At 43.6% G+C, this 24632-nt stretch overlaps 1 protein-coding gene and 1 long non-coding RNA gene across 2 annotated transcripts; both read right to left on the bottom strand.

The window, feature by feature from the left end:
* Nucleotides 1-762: 762 nt before the first annotated feature.
* On the bottom strand, nt 763-24302 carry LOC119177300 (uncharacterized). The gene is made up of 4 exons (XM_037428758.2): nt 24089-24302; nt 15826-16049; nt 7312-7462; nt 763-1934 (listed from the first exon to the last, which is right to left on the bottom strand). Exons 1-4 carry the CDS (start codon nt 24186-24188, stop codon nt 1798-1800), a joined length of 612 nt encoding a protein of 203 aa, XP_037284655.2. The 5' UTR covers nt 24189-24302; the 3' UTR covers nt 763-1797.
* On the bottom strand, nt 12922-14289 carry LOC142775892 (uncharacterized). Its single transcript, XR_012887127.1, has 2 exons — nt 14176-14289; nt 12922-13726 (listed from the first exon to the last, which is right to left on the bottom strand). It is a non-coding gene; the product is annotated as an uncharacterized LOC142775892 (long non-coding RNA).
* Nucleotides 24303-24632: the final 330 nt, after the last annotated feature.

The raw sequence follows: 24632 nt of genomic DNA on the forward strand, positions 1-24632 counted from the left end.
GCAATATAAACGAGGGCTGCTTTTAAACGCCTCATTTTAAAACAAACTAACTAACTAAACAAATAAAATTAAACATTTAACTCGTAATATTTGTGCAGGCACACTAAATAGATAGTCACAAGCGGCTATGTATTTCATCGTCGGAAGCACCGCTGAAGGGAATGGTTGCGTTTATTTCCGAAACGCCCACACCTGAGTATGTTCCTAAATTCTACGGCTTCTAATTTTCTTCCTCCTCCTTCACCTACTTCGTAGGTCCAAATCACCGGCATACGATATGACCAAAAAAAAAAAATCCTTGAACAATCATCGAACGGAAAGAATCGATGGAGCTGCATGCAGCGTTGTTTCCTGTTCGGCGACCGGTTCAACTATATATCTTTCATCACTTCAGACCTCCATCTTCGCCTGAACTGATGGCTTGTTCGGTATTAGAAGCGCCTTCATGTAAGACCATTTTTTTTTTTCAACTAGCTAGCGAACGCCTGCACGACAGAAACGCGCACAATGTAATAACGTCGTACTTACACGTTCCGCAACAGATTGCTGAGTAAATAAGCGCTTTCCCTTTTGTGGTGAACATAATTTACACATACGCACTATATCTTTCAAGCTACATGTGTCACAACTTATACACACTCTCAAGCGGCTTTCATTGTAATTGCAGTAGCCGCATCCATAATGAATTCCGAAAAAAATTTTCATTTCAAAAAACACATGCATATGCGCTTGACAAAAAAAAGAAGGCGACAAAAGCAGTGATTAGGTAGCAATACTTTTATTAACTGAAGTGGATAACTGGCTTTTCCCTAAGGAGTTTCTTATCTAAAATCCGCTTTGGCCTAATTAGAAATCATATCAACAAGAGTGTTTTTGCCTTTAACTAAATAGAAAATGCGTCAAAGCCCATAAAATGTACAAGTACTTCGTTATCTGGGCCAATTACGAAATTGTTTTTTTTTTTTTTGTCGAGCAAGTAATGATAAGTGCACACATTACGAAGCCGCACGACCCGAGAACTGTTTTTTTTACTCTGGGTTCGTGTTCACAAAGATTTCAGGGGACCCTATAATGCTTGAAAGCTTGTCTTTTGTGGCACGAATACGGAAAGCGTCTATGAGCTACGCACCATTCATTTCTTTTATATTATTATTATTATTATTATTATTATTATTATTATTATTATTATTATTATTATTATTATTATTATTATTATTATTATTATTATTATTATTATTATTATTATTATTTCTTACTCTGTGGGAGCTCAATGTCTACCCAATGTATATTCGGGATACGTCACCTCATACCAGTGCAGGCAGCTCTAATGGGGTGGTTACTTTTCTCATTATTCCTGACCCTTAATTGGCTGCATTTGAAACCATTTTCCACTATACCTACTATGCTCTCGTGTCATATAAGCCATGAACCCCAACTGCAGACCCACCCTTTTCGTACGGGTTTGCAGATTTTACTTGAAATCCGGAATTCGGTGAGGCGATGCGGCATTGGTGCGCAAGAAACAAGAACGTCGCTCGCTGTTCGCACCGTAAAACCCGTCCTAAGCGAATGCTCGTCTTGAAAGACTCGCATTCAAAAATGTTCACATGCTACGTGTTCAGCAGTTGAACTGACTTCAGAATGTAGAATTGTCGCCTACGCGGAAGAGAGGGCGTGAATGACGAAGGGAAGACCGGGAGGTCAACCAGAACGTATTCTGGGCGACGGGCAAGAGAGAGAAGAAAAACAGGAGGGGCAATGGGTGAGACGCCCTGCCTCAATATCGCAATAGGCATCCTAGTGTGAGCACGAAGCATGGCTCGTCTCGTCGCTGTTGTCTCCGCAGTGGTTGACACCATCACACGTCAAGTTACTTGAGATGCAGAGAGTGTTGTTACACTGAAAATCCGGGCACTTCAGGTCGGGCATCTGATCTGCAAGCACAAGCGGCGCCAAAAAAAAAAACTATAGTTACAGAAAAGAACACATTCGGTCGTTGTGCATATAAAGGCAGAGCACACGCACACTCAAGCATGAATGAACGCAGAAACAAACGCTGTTGCCTTTTTTGCGCCCGCGTATGAGCAACGAGTGTTTTTTTTTTTCTTGCACAATTACAATGGTGAACTCGTTTTTGTCCACTAACTAACTGTATAGGCTGCCTTGTGACTCGTTAATTAAGTTTGAGCTTGATGTTCTTATGTTGCACACAAATATGACGTTTCGCTTCCTTTCAGTGTTAATGAACTTGCCCCTTGGCTGAAAATACATACACGCTCTCTAAATATAATTGAAAAAACTTTCGAGCCATCGCAATTGTCCTTCTTTCGTTCATTCATAGCGAGGATCTAGTTCTGGCAGACTGGATTATTGGTCAGCTGCCAGCTCGTAAAAAAGATCCCGCGCTACGTGACACCAGCAGGCAAAAAAAAAAGTGCTCCACACTCGCCGTAATGACTACAAGTCCCAAGACCGGTGGATGAGAGCCGCTGTAGTAACCACACGCATTGTTTTAGGGCCGCACGTTTGACCCCTGCTAGCGGCACGCTACCTTTTCGTCCACTTTATTTACCTTTACGTTTCCACCACACTTGCAACAAATAACATCACATGAAAGTTTTTTTTGGATTTCTTGTCTGTTAGTTAAAATTAATGCTGCATCTTCGAAAAACAAATAAGCATACCAATAGGTATAATTTCAATCGCTTTACGGGACCTTACCTGTAGTCTGTACTTTTAGGGAATGGCGGCGATTCATACAATCGGAGAAATAAATCGTTAAAACAAATCATTTCATACAGACACAGAAATAAACTTGTCGTGTAAAATGTTGTAACTGGGCTCATTTAAGACGTGCGTGCAACTGCATGTTTATTTCGGCCACGAAAAAATGAATATGAAAGAAAAAGGAAATGCGGCAGATCCCACGTATACCACGAGAATGGACGTTATGCGAAGCATGCGGAAAGAAGGTGACTGCGGCGTAATTTTGTTATTGAGTGAGGCATTACGAAATAACGGTAAATATGTGCACAAATGTGGTACACAGAGAAATACGTTTAACAGCCGCATATATTTTATATAAACAGTTGTTCATAGTCGCGTAACGATGCCAACTGCAACATCGGCATTAGCAACGCCGGAAGCGGTAAGCTGATATGAAGCGCTTGTTCTTGCGAGGATAACAACTCTGGATTGTGCTACGTAGACCAATTTCAGTGGATGGTGCTTAACAAGAATTGACTCCTGTTTCATAGGATGAGATATGCAATGTTTACAAGTTTAGATAGCCAGCACTGCAACAGTTGACGTTTCACCAGCGTTACAACCGCATGAGGTATTTTGCCAAAGCAGTTTAGAGGCCTGACGTGGCTCAGTGGTTGAATACTTGATTGCCACGCAGAATGCTTGGGTTTTACTCCTGCCATGATTATTATTTTTTGCGTTCGTTGGGTCAACGCTGCCGATGTCACTTTTTCTCAAGGCGCTCACCAGTGTCTGTTGACGCAGTTCCCGAGGACAAAGTAAACCACCTCTGACGCGCATATGCGCATACTATGGCACATACCCTGGGTCAATGCCGTACGTGTATGGACGAAATGGTCTGACGACGTACGAGGAGGACTTTTTTATTTATTCATGTCATGACATCTAATAACTAAGTGGTTCTAAGAGAGAAAGGAAGAGAAAAGTGAGCCCCGTAACTGTCTGCTTCAGCGAGCGATACCTCAACAGTAGCTCACAAGGGATGGGGATGAGGAGGGATTAAAAGTGTAGGAATAAAGGTGTAGAGAGAGAAAGAGGCGTGAGGTGGTAAGCCAGAGAGCGACGACATATCGAGGGGATAGGAGAGATAGGAAATATGGAAACACGGTCACAGGAGTCCGAGGACGGGGCACCACTTGCGAGAGCTCTTGTCGGCGTCAGGAGATGGCGTAGAGCAAGTCCAGTTGGTCATAGCTACACTGTCGTCGGAGGTTGGCGTCAGGAGATGACGTAGGGCCAGCCCAGTCGGCCAGAGCTACGAGGGCACAACTGGTCGGCACGGAATCCAGCGAGCGAGTCCCCATCTAATAACCCTTCCTCCACTACACGCGATCCTCAATACATTATATACTCTCTCTAAAAAAAAACAGTAGTACTTACTAACCATGAAGTAGTAAGCGCTTATCACGTTTACTACCTATGTAATAACTGAAGGTAGTTACTGCCAAGTTAGTAACTTTACTACCATGGCACTACGGCTCACTCATACTCACCAGAATTTTACTCAGCCGGATACACTCAAACTCGCAGGCCAGTCCGAGTCGGACTGAGGCTGAGTGAGTCAACTCCCGAGTGAGATTGCCGACCTACGTGCGCGTCTGAAACTATACCACATTTGTACAATTTCAACGCACCCCCTATTTCAACGCGCGCCTGACTTACTATGACCGAAAAGCAATATTACAGCTATGGGGCAGTTTAAAAGTCTGTACCTGAATCTAATGCGCATGCGAGTGCGTTAAAATTGGATAAATGCGGTAATGGAAAGGCGTTGTGTAAATATTAAGATTCAAATCGCTTTCTGCATGCCACGTCAAAAGTAGAAAAAAGAAAAAAACAACAAGGATTTGAATGAAGAAAATTAACTGCATGTCGGCCTGCTAAAATGGGCAAGCGCATCTCTCAAGAGAACTTATCAGTTCCGACGTACAGTGAGAATCGATCATATGCGATGCACGAATGAGGAAGGTTGATATGTCACTAGATAGATAGATAGATAGATAGATAGATAGATAGATAGATAGATAGATAGATAGATAGATAGATAGATAGATAGATAGATAGATAGATAGATAGATAGATAGATAGATAGATAGATAGATAGATAGATAGATAGATAGATAGATAGATAGATAGATAGATAGATAGATAGATAGATAGATAGATAGATAGATAGATAGATAGATAGATAGATAGATAGATAGATAGATAGATAGATAGATAGATAGATAGATAGATAGATAGATAGATAGATAGATAGATAGATAGATAGATAGATAGATAGATAGATAGATAGATAGATAGATAGATAGATAGATAGATAGATAGATAGATAGATAGATAGATAGATAGATAGATAGATAGATAGATAGATAGATAGATAGATAGATAGATAGATAGATAGATAGATAGATAGATAGATAGATAGATAGATAGATAGATAGATAGATAGATAGGGACCCGGGCCAAGAATCACGGCATGTTTACACATTACGGATGAGGAATCGTTGCATGTGACCTATGGCAAATTGGCAATCAGGTAACATCTCCTTCAATGAATGTAAGTGTCTGCAATTGACACATAATTGACATTTACAAATTATGGTGACTGCAGGATGGTGGTAAGAACAGGATGAATAGATTGCCTTAATTATGCCGACAGTCGTAAAGCAGAGGAGAAACGAAGCGCGCTGAAGTAGATATTTAGAGATGGTTATGACAAGCCACCTTAACAAACCCAATACTTATAGTGCCGCAGAGTAATAACACAGATACGAGCGGTTGGCAGCAGTCCTATGTGTTAGCGTGCGGGTTGCTGAAATGCCATCGGGTTAAGTTCAACTTCGCTGTGGAAATCCCCACAGGTGCGAGAACCTCGTAAAAACATTGCACGTGTGCGTGCGAAAACAGCGTAAAAATAGTGTGTCATTTCAGCGCCTCATCAACGATGTCAAATGGCCAATCACCATTACATCGGCCACGATAGTGAAGATCAAGGTGCATTGGGCTGTAGCTGTTGATTGCAAAGTGCATGTCCAGTTCACGTATAAATGCACTGTGCACAGATGCCGAAAAGGTGTCTGGCCAGTGCGAGGACCTGCGACGCACCATAATTCCTAATAATAAGGCAAAACACAACCAAATATAAGCCCATCGCACTTGCAATTGCCGACTACTATAGACAGGCGTCCTCAAAACGCTTTAATGACAGACCACTCATGTTTGCCTCGGTTTAACAAGGCTACCCTGGCTACTAAGCAGAATTAATTATTTTGTCCAACATCAACCTTAAAGCACGATAGTGGGGAGAAGTAGGGTTACTCCTCCAACGCAAATATCTAAAAAGGTGAGGGGGCGGGCTTTCTTGGTGGCTAGCAATACAACCCCACTTACATGCACCGTTTCACAATTAACTCATGCATTTTGGGGAGCCCCTATCCTAAGCTAAGTCGGGCACTCATAAGCAACCGACTGCAGTGGTATACCTAGTTGACTGAGAGTGCAGACTGTGCGGTGCAGACAATGCAAGCGAATAAATGGATCCCCTAACATTTCTTGGACATCTGGAAACGCTGTGCCATCGTCTTCGTCTAGACAGTGCATATGTTAACAGCTCACGGTACCACTTCGGTCAGTCAGCGAGTCCGTACTGCAACAACTGTGGCTCCACCGAAACTGTGGAAGATATCTTGAGTGCAGAACATATGCTGATGAGCGTGCGCTTTATAAGCATTGCATGCATTCGATAACCGAGGGAACTTTCTTCCTTGACTGTGTATTGGGACCTTTAGCCTGCCCCTCGCTACAGAGGCGTGCTATTAAACTTTTGTTCGCTTACTTGACAGCATTGGTCAGCTAGACAAACTCTAGCTGTAGCTTGACACCACAGCAAAACTATTAACGCACGTCCTCATTCAATGGTAAAAAAGGTGGCCTTTTTTTATTCTATCTTCTATATTTACATCTTGTTTTTTTTTCTCTCTCTCTCTCTTTCCCTATTCGTACATTCAATCCTCAATCCCCATCCCCACGCACAGTAGCAAGTCAGCGATTTATATATGCCAGCTAAATTCTGTGTTTATCCGAGCTCTTTCTTTCTTTATAGAACTTTTAACATATCAGCTATACATAAACTGTGAGACAATTACAAAGAATTTTGCCTGAGCTAGAACCTTCTTGTTTTTTTCTCAGCCAGATTGGTCGAACAAGACGTTCTTTATCACGTTTGATGGACACATCGCGACTAAACTCATCGTCCTCCGATGATAATCGGAGTGTCAGCGAGGGGTTTTAGTTGAATGATGACGCGAGAATGAAGCTACCACTGATGCGGCTCACTCTTTTACGCAATAAATAGCAGAATTCAAATTATGTGGACGCAGGCCTGTATACTATTAACCATTAACTTTTGTGCTTTCATTGACTAATCAATTGAAACTGATCTGACGCAGACAAAAAGAGGCACACGTACGCGCGTAAAGCGTTCTTCACGCCGGCGTGGCGCCTTAAGTAATTGACGAACAATCGACAAGCAGACCAGTATACCTGTAAATCGGTTCCTGTAGGCCGTGATGACGAGCTTGAAGCCACTCCCTTGAGGACTCTCGTTGTCTGTGGTGTACTTGAGGGTCACAAAGTTTCCTTGTATGGAGATTTCTCCCACATCAGCGGGTGAGCTTGCACAAGACAGATTTGCCTGCGACCACAGTGGAATATTGATATGTGGGGTTCAACGTCTCAAAACCACCATATAATTATGATAGACGCAAAACAGCAAAAGGAAGCCGCGCAATCAGGCTCGAGCGTACATTAGGCAAAGTTATGTCACCTCTTGTTTTCTTTTTTTTTCCCGCGCACAACATTGCTGCTGTTATTGGCAGCATCATTGGGATGGAATAAAATGTAACCATTTAAATAAGGACGTACAGTCGGAAACAGCTTGAGTCGGATACAACAGACGACCGAAGCGCGCCGAAGAAATAGTCCCGCTCGTGTGCACTCGGCGGCTATGGCTGTCTACTGTTACATTTGGCCAGGCAGTTCACCGTAGCAGACGCCATTGTGCATGAGCCTGTATGCAAAAATGTTTTCACCCCGATATCGGCGCCTGGTCGGAAGCACAAAGCACGACGCCGTCCTTCAGGAGGGCCAGTCAGTTCGCTGTAGTCGGGTTACAAGGAACTCGACGGAAGCATCGCAAACATTCCTTGGTTGAACGGGGTTGAACAGCGTGAGACAGCGACACTGTTGCAGTTCTCGTGCAGTCAACAGCTCAACTCAGCCATTGTCACCTACGCAGGGTCGTGACAAAGCACCAATGGTTTGGTAGCGCGGGATGGCGTATATCCGTAGCAGTTCTCAGGAATGGAGCACCTGAACTGCAGTGTTCTAGAAGGTTTTTGATCATTCTACTTGAACGCAGATACGGGCCACTGCTGGCGTTCGTGTCAGCGACCATCTTCCACACAGAGGAGCTCAACTTTCCCTCTCCTCCTGACTCTACCTCCTCTCCCTACGTACAATCTTCAAGGCGAGGGCGGGGTGCGTCATTATGTGGTGCGCTCGTGCTACACATTAAATATTTTCATGATGAAACAAGCGCTCGTGAAAATTTCATTTCGAAGCGAACACACGCATGTACGTCATTCCCAACTTTTCCTGTCATCATCAACTTGTTTCATCATGAACCTTTACCAACACACCCAGCTGGTAGTCATCCTAAGTGGATATCTTCGCCCATGTCCCTCGTCGGCTGAGTGGTTAAACGTTTACACCCTTTCTGGTGGGTGAACAAGTAAGACTTCGAGTCTTCTGATTCGCGGAAGCAGTGGTCACTGCTTGAGACCTCCGTGTTATCAAACGACGGGCCATGAAAGCCGAAGACATTTGTACAAAAGAGCTGCACAGTTACCTTCTCATCGTCATGTAAACCCACGTTCTGCCTCTTAAGAACGCGTTCCGTCCTGCGGAACATCGCCTACGTGGATGACGGCGGATAGCGGGCTACCATGAAGATAGACGCCGTACCCCCCACCTTTACTACTGGTGGCAGCAGCGGAATGCCATCAGCCCCAAGTCTTTTACACCGACCTATGCCGCCACTCTGGGCAGGGTTGTGTACATCCGGCTTGGGGAAGAAATTGCACAAACTTCAGAAGTTATTTCGATGCATTCTGAATACACCGCAAAGCGTACTGCTACGCATGGTATGAATCTAAAATAAACTGCACTCGCAAACGGAATAATCTTATAGCTCAGTGCAAATGGTCACGTCGTTATCGCTCGTGAGTGTGAAAAGTTTGCTACGTTTCCTTGAAACGAGAGTCACGAAAGTGACCAACTAAGAGGGGAAATAACGACGACGTGTTGTCATGAGCTGGTTAGCGACACATTCGTTTATCGAGGAAAGTATTTCTTTGCGGATAATGCAACAGAAGGTGGAAAAAAAAAACCAACAAGCCCTGCAGAGCCTTCAAAATGCATTGTTAGCCAGAGCAGTATAAAAAGTCCTCAAAATTAAGCGAACAGCCTATATTTATCTGTTTTAATGCATTCATGATCAAAGTCCAGAGACAGTAACCTTATATTTATTTCAGAGTAGTTTATCTTTTCAGCGCCTGAAACTACGGCTTACAGAGGCAAGTCTGCAGAGAAGGAACAACAAAAAGCTTGTCCAAATGGCTTGGAATATGTCTGTTCAACATATTCGTGCTGGCGAACATACCTGGCCGCTACGGTGTTTTTGCAGTGAAATAAATGGGTTCCACATGCAAGAATGAAACACTGACAATGAGTAGCAAACCTTTTTCTGCGCTTTTCTGTCGTAGTGAAAGATCACACAGTGCTTTTCCTGGGGCAACATATAAAAAGAAAAGCATGTGATCAGTGTACAGCCAAGGCCTTGTTTGTGTATAGACTTTTTTTACGGAGAGGAGAATTTCCTCCTTTCTGGGCTGTTGCACGGGAGTACAAAAGCTAACGTCAAAGCCTCGGCTGTGCATTTACGGGGGGTCCCGCATTTTACCGAGAGACCAGAGAGGCCTATGGCGGTACCCAGGGAGCCTTCAGTGAAAAGGGCTATAGCGCGCGAGTAACCGGCCTTGCTCGGCGGCACGCCACCTATCGGCTGTTGTTAGTTGTGACGTCGCGTGCACAGGAGCATGCGCGGCTTTGACAACGTGCAGGCCTGCTCTGCGCGAGTGACAACATCGGAACGCGGGCTCGTTCAACCGAAGATCCGCGCTCGCTCAGGGCGCTTTCGTCATATCTGTTTTATAAGATGAAGTGCTTTTTGACTGGTAACACACGCCTACATTCACAGCTCACTCTTTGTGGACGTTTTAATTTCGTGGCTGTCTAGAATATTTTTTTTTACGCAGCTGTTGGCATTGTCGTACCTTCATATAATCGCATGCTTGAAAGCAGCCACAAAGCGTGCAGCCTTGATGCAGGCAAATGCCACCTAAAAGAATATTATAAGGTCTGCCCACTGCCACCGTGACGTCACTCGTTTTGCCCGAGTGAGCGCGGGTGGCTGTGATTATATCGCCACCAACATCTCCCGTTAAAAGATATAGTGTTCACGGCGAGTTTTACATGCTTAAAGGGAAACTGAAGGGATTTTAGAATTTAAACTTCGTGTTTCGGAAGGACGGCCAATATTGTTGACGATGTCATAATTGTTTACGCGGTTGTAGCAGCAGGAGATTTAGAACAGGCGAAATAAAAGCTTGTCTTGCTCCGCCCGCACGAGCGCGCTGAAAGTGTAGGCGTGAAAAAATACTCCATCTTCGTTTCCTCTGGCCCGGAGCAAGTGTTCCTTTTTATCTTCAACCACGCACGGCCTCCGTAACTAACCCATGACGCGCCGTTGCCGGAACTAATCGAAGAGGCCACACTTCAGCAGTGCTGCTGTTGCAGATGACGCGGCATACCGAGGATGACGTCACCGTGTTCACTCGGCGTATTAAGAAGCCCGCCGGCCACAGCCACAGCCACTGGCACACACTCTACCAGGGTACGTCACAGCGTGACGTCACCGGTGCACGTGCAAGGCGGTGGTTGGAAAAACATTCCCGCCGGTGGCTGAATGGGGTGCAGTCGCTCGCTGCTTGAGGCATTTTTTTTTCTTTTTGAAAGCTCAATCTTCATCTCACAGTGACAACATTAGCTGTGGTATGTGTCAGAGAAAATCTAGGTGTGTGATAAAGTGCGCGATGAAATATTCGCCACGCTGGCTGGCTGTTTATCTCGGAGAAGTGCTCCAGCTGACTATTCATCCTTATATTTCTTACTCTTCTTCTTTCTTACTCTTCTTCTTTTCTATCTCTTTCTTTTCTATTATTATCCGTCCGTTCGTCCGCCCCCCCCCCCCCAAGTGTAGGGTAGCCGACCAAGCCAAGCTTGGTTAACCTCCTTCCCTTTCTTCTCTATTTATCTCTCTCTCGGAGAAGTGAACACACGTGGCAGCCTGTGCGAGAAACAGCGGCATCGCCTTCGAAAATGTGCACTGTTGACTGTGGCGTGTAGTGTGCGTTGAAAGGCATCGATAATATTAGTTCACCTTTACGGACGGTGAAACTGTGAATATTGTGCGTGGTGTGTGCAGTGTGAATAACGCGATGCGTCCTGTTTGCGAAAACACTGGTATGCGTTGTGGGCTGGTTTCAGTAACCGGTTGTCGAGAGAACTTCACGATCTGTCATTTTAGTTAAGGTAAAAAGACATTTGACACGCTTATCTGCGAGTGGGTACATCTCAACGTATATATGCGTGGCTTGCAGAAAAGTAAAAGTGCATCATCTCCGAGTGATATATACGGCTACGCATGAGCTATAAGCATGTTGCAGCGCTGCCGAATCTGCATGTGCGCTTCATTACAGCTATAACTTGTGTTATCGGATACCTGTTATGTGTTAATAGAAACAGCAGAGATTTTAGTTTATTTACTGCGTACTTTTACGGCTGGATCCTTATGAAGTGACAATGCGCATTAGAAGATTGTGTATCAGGCCTAAAGCAGCAATATAGGTACGAAAACACGTTATAGGTGTCAAATGCAGCAAGGTAACTGTGTCAGATAATAATATATATTATGTTGTCATGTTTTACATCACATGAATTTTCACTGGGTTATTGAGAAACGCAGTGGCAGAATTTCATTTTAATTTTCACGAGGATATGTTAACCTCAGCCTAACGCACGACAAGAGGTGTTTCTTTTTTTTCATCTCGGATCATACTTTTGCGCAATTAGGGATAATCTTATCTGTGACGTTGTGCACGGCAGCTTAAAACCATGCTGCTGCCTCGTTTAAAACTGCATTGCACATGCCACGATGGAAATTGAATAATTTTACACCCATGCCATGCAAATATTTCTCAGAGTGCCAGTCACCTAGTACATTCAAAACGTTCGCTTTCAAAAAAGATCAGACTTCTTTATGGCTGCTATCTACGTGGGTGAAGCCCCCTGCATGCTAGTCGGGTCTCTCAGTACTCTAAATAAAGTTTCTCCATCCCTCAAACTACGACGAACAAATCCCACACTATGAGCAGTGACCCTTTCGCGACCCCCTTCTTTCAAAAGCTGTGACTTTAGAATATAGCATCGTAGAAATTTCTCTCTCGAAGGAATGCAGACACGCAGCTCTGCTATGCAGAAAGATGCCGCCAGCAGAACTTTCTTGCCAACCAGCACCTGCTCCGAGAGAGGGTATGGTGGACGGGGTGCCCGCAGGGACGTTCCACTGTTTACAAACAGGGAGAGGTCTATTCAGCAGGGACCAAACTGTCCTTACACGCTAGGAAGTCATTTTTTTAGAAAAGTCCTTCAGCTTCCCTTTAACAGCTTTATTCTGCCTTTTGGGTAAAAAAAACAACAAAAAGCGCTGGTTTAAGTAATATTTATTGCGCTTGAAAGCGTTTAGAGATTCATCGGTGAGCCATTTCTTCCCCAAAAAAGTCAGAGATTGTACGCTATTGCGGTCGTTTTGTATAAGAGCGAAATTTGATGGACCAACAAAGTGACTAAATAAGGTCAATTTGATTCATTATTTACACTCACTCACACAAACACACACACACACACACACACACACACACACACACACACACACACACACTATCTAGAGCATGCAGAGAAACTGTTCCTATCTCATTTTCAAAGTTTCTGCAGTTTTATTTGTACTCTTTCGAACATCTGTCTTCATAGACACGTAGTCATTGAGCAGAGTGCGTCCTGTTTCCATAGGTAAGTTATTCAGCACAGTATCAGGGTGATGATCATTGCAAAAGAAACCAAAATCTTTCGTTTCACAAAAATCCTTTGTGACCGACACAAGAAGCAGCGTTTCCTCTTCTGCTCTGGCCCCTCTGGCAATGGTGCGTAGTCGGTCATATAACTTAAGGCCTGGGAAAACATTAGTACTGCAGCATGTCTATATTAAACCGTGTAGCCCCCGTGGGTGCTTCTGTACTGTTTGAACCATCGGATCTACCCTCCTCGGAATCCCTCTCTTACACACTCCCAACAAATCCTACGGAGACGTCTCCAGACTCGCACTCTTTCTTCCCCTCAGCTGCTGTCCCACTACTGTGGCACTTCCCCGGAAGGTTCCCTCTGCAGCGAACGTTGCGCCACCCTTTCCTACATCCTATTCGGCTGCCCTGCTGATCATCCCCCGCAGAGACAGCCTGCCATCTCGAGCTGGGAGTACTGGGATACTTTGCTCTCGTCTGGGGACCCGGCGTTGCAGCTTGCTGCGGTGACTAAGGCAGCCGATGTCATCACGGCGAGAGGCATGACCATGTAGACATGGTGTGGGACCGCGCGGTGATCCAGGGACCCCGGGGAGTCCAAACACACTTGCTAATAAAGTTTTTCTGGCTGCCGGTTCTTGGATGACTATATTCTAGGTAGTGACTCTTAAACAATCTTGCTTGATGTAGAGCTCACACACCTGAAAGCCAATTAAGAAAGCGCTTTACCGTAAGTGTCTACACGCATCCAAACTTTAAGGAAACCTATTAGACTAAGGTGCTGACGAGACGCGCAAAATTAAAGTACTGCGATAAAGTGATAGGAGCACCAGCAAGGAACTACTATGCACAAAATCGATGCACTAAGTAATGCAACAGCATTCCTTCCATTTTTCTCAACTAAGTGAACAGAGGTAATACAACAAGTCTGCGGCGCTAATCGCCAATAGCAAAACCTTTACTGACCCTGAAGGAAAAACGCCTCTTCTGAAAACGTACAGCCACGCACGTTTATTATTTTAATGCCAAGGCTTACGCCAACAAGTCAGAAATACACGACACCTTTATTTTAGAGCAAAAACGGAACATGGTGGAGATGTGGTCATTGGAACTACTTTGAAATATGTAGTATATGGACACACGTACGTACCTTCGGGTCACGAAGAAAACGGATCTCGACGTCAGCTTGATGAACGACACGCTTCCATCTCGTTCTTCGGTGTCCCCAGGAAACGAGGACACTCGAACTTCGGTCCCTTTGCCGCGACAATTCGCCACGCAGGATCGCCCAACCGTTCGAATTAGCAGCCGAACAGATTGCGGATATCCAGTTCACAAAATACATCACATATCCACGCCACAGTTCACGGACACAGAAAAAGACGATATTCTCGAGTCGCCAACAAGTGCACCAGCGCGCCGCGAAAACATTCGTCGGCCTTAACAATCCATGTCTGTCGAGCGACGAGCGCACGTCTGTACGTACAGCGAAGCACACCGGTCGTAACGGAGTGACGTCAGAGCTCGTCGCAGACACAGTCTAGGTGGCATTGTGCAGGCGCGTTTTATCAGTAGAAACGCGCTTCGTCCTATGAAATAGATGTGACGAAGCGCCCTGAGGAAGAGTGGATCTTCGGCTAAACAAGCCGCTTCTGTGCACGCGACGTCACAACGCGCAATGACCGCAAAGTGTCCCACCGCAGAGCAAGGCCGGCTACTCGATCGCGCGCTATAGATAGACGTGGCCGCGGCTGTACTTCAACGATGCCTCTGTAACAAGCTACCCGAAGTAAGGATGACGTAACGGAAAATCACTGAGCGAAAAGTTAGTATTGTGTCGCTTACTTTTTCAGCCACAGAGCCCCGCCGCGGTGGTCTAGTGGCTAAGGTACTTGACTACTGACCCGCAGGTCGCGGGATCGAATCCCGGCTTGGGTGGCTGCATTTCCGATGGAGGCGGAAATGTTGTAGGCCCGTGTGCTCTGATTTAGGTGCACGTTAAAGAACCCCAGGGGGTCGAAATTTCCGGAGCCCTTCACTATGGCGTCTCTCATAATCATATCATGGTTTTCGGACGTTAAACCCCACAGATCAATCAATCAATTATTTAGCCACAAGCGCCAACACACGCCGGTGTTAAGCGTCGGCACAACGTGTGAAGTTTCACGGCACCGGCATCGTGGAATTTTAGACAAGCCAGCACCTTCATATATACGCGGCTTCCCATTTCTTTCTTTTTTTTTTGTAACGTCGTATATATGTGCGCATTTTCCCCTTTTCTGCGCAAAACATATTTGCAGACATATAAAACATTGCACCTTTGCGCAGAAGACAAACCACACTGTTTGGAGGGGCCGTTTAATTAGGATTCTTAAAAGAAAGACGACCACCTTATTTTTAGCTCTAGCTTTGCAACCATTGACGTTCATCTATCTGTTATATTGACTCTGTTTAGTGCTCTGTTGCACGCGTTGTACTGACTTTATGGCAAGTTACACTTGACGCTGCGAAGCTTTCACAAGCACCGATTTAGGGTGGCCATAACTAATACAACAATAATAGTGTGTGTAGGATTCTGAAGCCTAATTATCTCTGAAATCACTTTACCCCCGAAAAAGAAGACATTAACAATGTCTACATGAACGAATATATATATTAAAGCTTTTCGTTAGACCTAAGTTGAAATTAAACTCCCATAATGGAATGATTAAAGCACATTTAGTGTTCATAATATCTGAGTTATCGCTTAAAGTCTCGTTTAAGCAACCACTGGAAGCAGCGAAGTGTTCTGTTTTACCACCTTGCTAAGTCCTGTAGCATGAGCACCATCGAAAATGGCTATATGGTCATGGCAGTCCAAGGACAACGTTTCAAAGCGAAGCACGAAGCGCTTTAAGATGGAGTCAGTCTGGAAGGTGATGACGCAGTCGAGGTTGCTCTCGCCTTCAGATGTCAGCACGGCACCATCAATCGTCCTGTACAAGGGGTACTGTCGTTCTCCCGTACACAACGATGAGATGTGAACTGTGAACAGCAAAACAAAAAACAAACAAACAAAAACAGCTTGCAGTTGAAATTTTTGCGTATATGCATCCAGAAATTTTTACATTTGTAGAACAATGTGACAGAATATGTATATAATTAAGCCGCTCATAATGTTTTATAGATCTTATATAAGTCAGCTCACGTAATCTTAAAGCAATCCTGTGCAGTTCTTCACGTCCTCCACCCCCACACACAGACAGACTTCATGCAGGCGTACTGAACGGAGAGTCCAATTTCACTCTAACATTTTCAATAATTAAATGAATGAATGTTCTCTATTGCACACACATAGGGAGCCCCGCCACGGTGGTCTAGTGGCTAAGGTACTCGGCTGCTGACCCGCAGGTCGCGGGATTGAATCCCGGCTGCGGCGGCTGCATTTCCGATAGAGGCGGAAATGTTGTAGGCCCGTGTGCTCAGATTTGGGTGCACGTTAAAGAACCCCAGGTGGTCGAAATCTCCAGAGCCCTCCACTACGGCGTCTCTCATAATCATATGGTGCTTTGGGGACGTTAAACTCCATAAATCAATCAACAGTGCACACATATGAAAAATATGAACAAACTGTATGGTTCGATAGCCAAAGGCTGGCGTGAGTCTCACGGTACACATAACAGCAACTGTAATAGTTCTACAAAAAGCAAACAGAAGTAAAAAAAGGAAATTTGATATCATCATGGAAGAAATATTGTTTAGCTACTAACAACTGTCACTTGAACTCGATTAAACAAAGACAAAAAAGAAAAGTACATGACTTGTAGTAATCACAAAAGTTTGGTTCATATAGTGGTGCACAGATCTGCAGAATGAAACTGAGACGCAAATATTAATAAAATCTCCATTGTGTAGTTTAATAAAGAGAATAAAGATATTGCAACACTTTCAACCGATTATAATATTTAGACCATTAAAGAGCTACGCTGACTACCCAAAAGTTGCCATGAGGCCTGTTTAAGGTCTGTTGGCATCCTTAAAAAAGATATGTTTTTGTTGTTGCTGCTGTTAATATTGTTTTTGTCTACATTTTTGAGAGGCCTGTTTATTCAACACTCTCCAGGAAAAATAAATATTGTTTTACAGGAGCATAACAAACAAACGCTATGTTAATAGCGTACAAACTGATTTAAACACAATTCAATCAAGGTTGCTGTTCCAAACGGTGTCTTTGAACGATGCTAATTGCCAACTTACATATTTCACGCACAAACGTTTTTTTTTAGGAGATCAGCCTATAACCTGGACAGTATGTGCAATGTTATAAATGAACGGGCCCCTGTTTTCAGAAAATCTTGCCTGGAAAAGGCAGCCCGAGTATGTCACCCTAAAGTTATTTCAAATGCTCAACCTCATAAGACGCAATTTTTACAAAACCCGCGAAAGCGTTCAGGAACAAGTTTAGAATGCCACTTTTACTTGAATACGCTTGCGCAGCACGGGACCTTTTGCCTCATAAATAAACTTGAGCGTATCTAGAACCACGCAGCCAAGGTTATCTTTGACAAGTACAACTTTAAAAACAGCATTTCATTTAAGACGACATTGGCTAACATACCTCCGCTCAAAGCCGCTTAACAACAAAATTTGAAATCTTCTTCGAATTTACATTGATCTCATGAGAATTATTAAAAACTTGCACATCCCGCCCCCCTCACTTCATCTCTATGGGCTGTGGTCATGTGTGTAAGGTACTTGAAATGCTCTGTCGTGTAAAAATTTTTTTTCTTACCTTCATGAACTAGAAGCAGGCTTCGTAAGGAAACCTGCTCCCATTCTCAAACAGTATCAGAGTTCCAATTGTTTTTACATTATAGCCTTCCGTGAGATATAAGCTACATCTTCCTATTTTAATTTTTTCTTTCTTTTTTTACATGATGCCTGATTTCAAGTTGGTTTTTTTTGTTTTTTTTTTGTTGCCACTTTTCCATGCTGTCCTATGCCCTGAAATCAGTTCATGTTTTCATCTTTGTATGCCTGTGCAAGATTATTGTGTCCTGCGAATATTTATTTTCGCACTACCCCTCTCCTGCAATAATACATTTGTACCCCTGCGGGTGCTTGTATAAATAAATGAATCAATTAATATTTTAACCCCTTGAATAATTAGCGATATGTTTGCAATCCCCTCCCCCCACTCCTAGTTCCGCACGGCACATACTCAGAATCGGAAGTGAAAGCTTCCAATTCATTATTGCATATCAACACACATGGCGACATCATGATATACTATCATGACTCATTGTTGTACTATGTTACAAAATCTTAGAGAAGCATTTTCTAGCATCTGACGTTCTTGAATTCTATGAAATATTCGATTTTAATAGAAGGCTGGACTACACCGTAGCCCTCTTTATAAGGCTACGGTGTAGTTCGGAGTTATGCTAATGCTATGCATATTTAGGCCACCAAATTGTTTATTGAGTTTTAGATTGCCGTGAACTTAGTTCACAGACAGATAGACCGATATTTCGAAGCAGTCGGTCGTCAAACTTAGCTACCACACGACTAAAGTTCGCGTGTTAAACCATCTCAAGATGGCGACACCCAGATAAAACTGGAACGCTAAACAGGCGACAAAAAAGTTATTCCGCTCACTTAAAAGAAGAACATGCTGCTTCCAAGAATATTATTAATAACAGTTGATTGAGCGCCCCCAAAAACCACCATATGATCATAAAAGACGTTTTAGGGGAGGGCTCCGGAAATTTCGACCGCCTGGGGTTCTTTAACGTACACATATGGGCCTCGAATATTTATCGAGAATGCGGCCGCCGCGATTCGCAACTTGCGGGCCAGCAGCCGAGCACTGGCGGGTATAGCTTCCAAGAAAGGCCGTACCATTCATTGTGATCACTTTTAGACATATTCAATGCGTTTTATTACTTGGAGATTCGCTTTGATGAGTCCTGGATCTGTTTTCTAAGTAACCATCGAATGACCCGAGTGTCCAAGTTTACTGCCTCACGAATCGATTGCCGCGAAAAGTTTTCGAATCGGTAGAAAACGAGCGCGCTAGAAAGACAGGGAGGGATGGCACGGGCGGAAGTTACAAGGCGCGCGTCATGACCTTGAGCGTGCGCCATGAAACGCGCTCTCTGTGCGCGCTGGTGGGACTACTTTGTGATGTTAGCAGACTAAGGAGAGCGCGCCGGATCCCCGAGGAATGTTGACCAAACGTTCCTCCCGATTGAATCGGTCAATAGCCCCGCCACGGTGGTCTAGTGGCTAAGGTACTCGGCTACTGACCCGCACGTCGCGGTCCCGGCTGCGGCGGCTGCATTTCCGATGGAGGCGGAAATGTTGTAGGCCCGTGTGCTCAGATTTGGGTGCACGTTAAAGAACCCCAGGTGGTCGAAATTTCTGGAGCCCTCCACTACGGCGTCACTCATAATCGAATGGTGGTTTTGGGACGTTAAGCCCCACATATCAATCAATCAATCAAATCAGTTTAGTCTGTACTTTTGCTCTATACAAAAAATGTAAATCTCTGAGAAATTTGGCAAGCTAGAAAAGGCGCAAACCCGAAAGACCCCCTTAAGTTTCTCGTCAACTAGTCATAACATCGTAAATTTAGCAGCACTCTACTTGGGTCAAAGTAATATTGCTTCAAAAAACATCGCCTGCAATATCTGTTCCTTTTAAAAATGAGGCAACAATTGAACTTAGTAAGCTGGAAGGATTAAATTGAACCAGTAGTGACACAAACGTCATAGCCAATGTAAAATACGTCACAATGACGTCACAGCGAAGTAAAAGGGCTGGAGTTCAAGTGCGACAAAAATAAAACCAACTTTTGTATCCCGTTTGTTAATATTTACAGAGAAATGACCTAAAATGATGTTTCCAGAATATTTAGCACTGAAGTAACTAAAGCTTTTTCTAGGGTGTCTATCTCAATCATTGGCAATGAGTAATCCAAAAATTTTCAAAAAAGAAAACGTTCATCGAATTAAATCAATGCAAAGCAGAAGAAACTGTGAAAGTATGGCACGTGGGCTATTTTTTGCGAAGCTTGCTTCCGAGACTAATGAGAACAAGCACAATTCTAGATAATCACAAGTGGGAGGACTTCAGCACTTTATGCAGGAATCCATGGGTACACCTAGGTCGTAGGAATAAAACATTATGCTCGGAGACCCAAACAATATCCGGTAGAAAGTGTTCTGACTTCTTTTTCACACTCTTTTTTTAGGAGGGTGGGTACGTTTTGTTGCAATGGTAATTTACAAAAAAACAAATTACACTGACACTCATGCCCACGCAAAGAGCATGCACATTCGTAAAACTTGGCCTGTCTATATAGCTTAAAAGATATGCAGGTAACACTGGCAGGTTTTATTGCAACAAGCCGAAACTCATTGCGAGAGAAACTGAGAACGCATATTTCTAACACATGATAACATCATAAATAAAATAAAGGTGGGGTACGACGTCTGCTTCAGTAAAGAAAAGATGAGCGATATATATATATATATATATATATATATATATATATATATATATATATATATATATATATATATATATATATATATATATAATGAAATCTAACAGACAATAATGCCAAGGAAAATATTGGGGAAGCTATTAGACCGAATTGTAATGTAATCGTGAAGAAAGAAAAGTAGGTGAAAACATAACTAGCCGTGGGCAGGAATCGAACCTGCGACCTTCGAATAACGCTTTCGATGCTCTACCACTGAGCTACCACGACGGCTATCCTCCCAGCCACTTCATTGGGTATATATGTGAATTTAAACGTGGGAGTGTCAGTCAGCGCCCTCTGTAGCCATGGCGGCGAGTGTGGCACACTCTTCATGAGCCTGTGTGGCGTCACGTGGCACGTGAACTTATTACGTGAACCTACTTACAGCGCAACACCAGAAAAAAAATACAGGACAGGGAAGGAGTAGAACAGAAAGAAAAGACGGCGCTGACTCACAACTGTTGTTTATTGAAAAAAAAAAAAAACGGGGTGAAAAGTATATGTATAGGTACTGGCAGCCTACATCACAACATGCGCAGAATACGAGGTGCACCGAGGTAGCGTTATCACACCCATGGCAATAAACAAGCTTGGCCTAAATAACTTAATTCTTTTTCATGTAGTGTGACGGATGGTTCACTAACGCACTTGCTACCCCTAATCTTTATATGATATGCCTCGGCGATTTCTCTAGTTAGCTGGTTAGGATGCTTGAAGATGATGGTGGTTCTCTCAAAACTGGGACGACAACCGCATGACCTGCAATGTTCCGGCAGATCGCCGAGGCATATCATATAAAGATTAGGGGTAGCAAGTGCGTTAGTGAACCATCCGTCACACTATACATGAAAAAGAATTAAGTTATTTAGGCCAAGCTTGTTTATTGCCATGAGTGTGATAACGCTACCTCGGTGCACCTCGTATTGCATGTTGTGATGTAGGCTGCCAGTACCTATACATATACTTTTCACCCCGTTTTTTTTTTTTTTTTCAATAAACAACAGTTGTGAGTCAGCGCCGTCTTTTCTTTCTGTTCTACTCCTTCCCTGTCCTGTATTTTTTTTCTGGTGTTGCGCTGTAAGTAAGTTCACGATGGATCCTAACCAACTGGCCCAACTTACCGTCTTACTACAGAACTTATTACGAGCTGGCAGGTGACTAATAGTCCCTCGTATACAACCTAAGGCACCAAGTCTGCCAGTACGAGACCCTCGTTAATGAATAGGGGGAATAAGTGTATACTTAAGGGCTTTTCTCCGTGTTTTGACACCATAATAATGAAACCTAATAGACAATGATGTCAAGGAAAATATAGGGAAAGTTATTAAACAGAATTATAAGGCAAATGTGAAGAATGAAAAGTAGGTTAAAAGATAACTTGCCGTGGGCAGGAACTGAACCTGCGATCTTCGAATACCTTTTTTTCTTCACATTTACATTACAATTGGCCTAATAACTTCCTCTATATATTCCTTGGCATTATTGTCTGTTAGATCCCATATTATATATATATATATATATATATATATATATATATATATATATATATATATATATATATATATATATATATATATATATATATATATATATATATATATATATATATATATATATATATATATATATATATATATATATATATATATATATATATATATATATATATATAGTCAAGTAGATCCTTCGTGAGCGGTCACAACGTGGTTTATTTCGACGTTTCGGCCTAGAGTCTGGCTTTCATCAGAATAGAAGGTACAGTTTGTTGGTGCTCAGCTTTAATCGGAATTTCGGGAAAGCTAGAATCGAAATTTCTTGCACAAAGTTCCTTGAAACCACTGTTATACAGAAGATACATAGACGACATCTCTCTATTTTGGACCCACAGTGAGGACGAACTTCTCAGCTTTATCGACACTTACAATGCTGTACATCCGAACATACACTTCACACACACATACTCGCAAGTAACCGTAAATTCTCTTGATGTCACCATAACGACAGAAGAGGACAAGCTCTCTACAACTCTATATCGCAAACCAACGGATCGACAACAATACCTCCATTACCAAAGCGATCACCCGCGCCACTGTAAAAACAGTGTCCCATACAGCCAGGCTCACCGGTTTAAGCGAATATCCTCAAGAGACGCTGATTTTGACACGAGCTCACAGAGGCTAAAACTTATGCTCGAGAAACAAAAATACCCCCCACATGTAATTGATGACGCTGTTCAAAAAGCGAGAAAACTGAAGCGTGATGAGACTGATGACTTACTTATGAAGCGACCACCGCAAGAAGACCCACAACAAACAAACCTCTGCTTGTCTTACAGCACAAACTTCCCCAATGTAAACAATATCCTTAAACGACATTACAACATTCTGGAACAAAGTGAACGTCTGAAACGCGCATTCCCATCTACTCCAGGCGTCGTTCACCGACTACCACGCAACCTCAAAGACACACTTGTCCACTCTCAAATTAATACCTCACCCCCCAATAATTCATGCCGACCTTATTTAAAGTCACGATGTCTTGCATGTAAGGCGATGCGAGAAACAGACAAAGCAACCAGCACACAATCCAAGTTTTCGATTAACATACGAGGAAACCTAACATGCGATTCCTCTAATGTGGTATACCTACTCGAATGCAACGTGTGTAGTATGCAGTACATCGGACAAACAGAAACACCATTTAGGATTCGCTTCAATAATCACAGAGCCCCACACCGAACCGCCAGAGCCAGGAGGCACCGTCTGGTCGAGAAGAATTCATTAGTGAAAGCAAGGATACGCAGACCGCTGACATCAGAAAGGTGAAGGGGAGAAAAGGGAGAGAGATGAAGGGGGAAGGGGAGAAAAGGGAGAGAGATGAAGGGGGAAGTGGAAAGAAGAGTGGAAGGGTGGCGCCCGGGGGGAGTCCACCTTATATTCTTTTTCTTTTCTTTCTTTTTTCCTTTTTTCTTTTCTTTTCCTTTTCTTCTTTTTCCTCTTTTCCTCTGATTTGAGATTGTATAAAGCTGAGCACCAACAAACTGTACCTTCAATCCTGATGAAGGCCAGACTATAGGCCGAAAAGTCAAAATAAACCACGTTGTGACCGCTCACGGAGGATCTACTTGACTATATGCAACGCTACGGCCACTCAACCACCATGCCTGCCTGCCTATATATATATATATATATATATATATATATATATATATATATATATATATATATATATATATATATATATATATATATATATATATATATATATATATATATAGCAGCCTCGGAGTGTGCACGCGTGAACACAGACCAACATGATTGTGAATTAACGGATGCCAGAACGTTTCTGAAAATGAAAGCAGTAGTGGTGCATTATTTGGCAAACAATGATGTCTATCTTTAATCTGAGTAGTGACGCGTCAGTGGCACATTTGAGCTACGCGCGTGCGCTGAACACATGCGCACGCGTGCGTGCGCTCACACACGCTCCCACATACATACACACACGCACCCACAGAGAGAGATGTACTACTCACAGGATCTGTTTACGTCGGCGACAATACCATGTCTGCTAGCGAACAGCGTCAACAGCGAAAGCAAGACAAGACACCAGAGGCTTCGCTGGACGCTGGTCATTCTTCGAGCTCTGGACGGAACTTTCGAACGGGTGTGTATACAACGCCAGTGTCACAACGCGTCTGCCCCTTTTAACTGGCGCCGCTAACGCCTCCGAGGGTTGTCCTCGTGCGGGGCACGCAGGAGCGCTCAAATCTCTGGCGCCATATACGGCTAGACGACCGAGAACGCCCAGCGGCGGCACTGGCGCTAGCCGCGGGCGCTGTGCGAAACGGGCGTTGGGCGGCTGCTTTCCTTAAAAGCTCTGTTTTTATGGAGAGGGCACTACGCGCACTACGCTGATTCCCAAAGAAAAAAAAAAGTCCGAGTGCCGACACTGTCCAAGGAGAGACGACGCAAACCTCAGACGCTTCGAGCTATATAGCCGTCTCCCTTTGCTGAATACGAACTCCACAATCTTATATGGACAGCGCAAGACAAGTACTGACGAAGTTAATACATACA

Source organism: Rhipicephalus microplus, chromosome X, assembly GCF_043290135.1.
Source record: "Rhipicephalus microplus isolate Deutch F79 chromosome X, USDA_Rmic, whole genome shotgun sequence".
NCBI classification, from domain to species: Eukaryota; Metazoa; Arthropoda; class Arachnida; order Ixodida; family Ixodidae; genus Rhipicephalus; species Rhipicephalus microplus.

Bases quoted from the DNA above. Each gene is read 5' to 3' on its own strand.
- LOC119177300 (XM_037428758.2), bottom strand. From the start codon at position 24,188: ATGACCAGCGTCCAGCGAAGCCTCTGGTGTCTTGTCTTGCTTTCGCTG. The intron at 16,050-24,088 runs GTGAGTAGTACA...TGCTGTTCACAG, and splicing joins CGCCGACGTAAACAGATCCT to TTCACATCTCATCGTTGTGT. The intron at 7,463-15,825 runs GTGGTAAAACAG...CTGTGGTCGCAG, and splicing joins ATGCTACAGGACTTAGCAAG to GCAAATCTGTCTTGTGCAAG.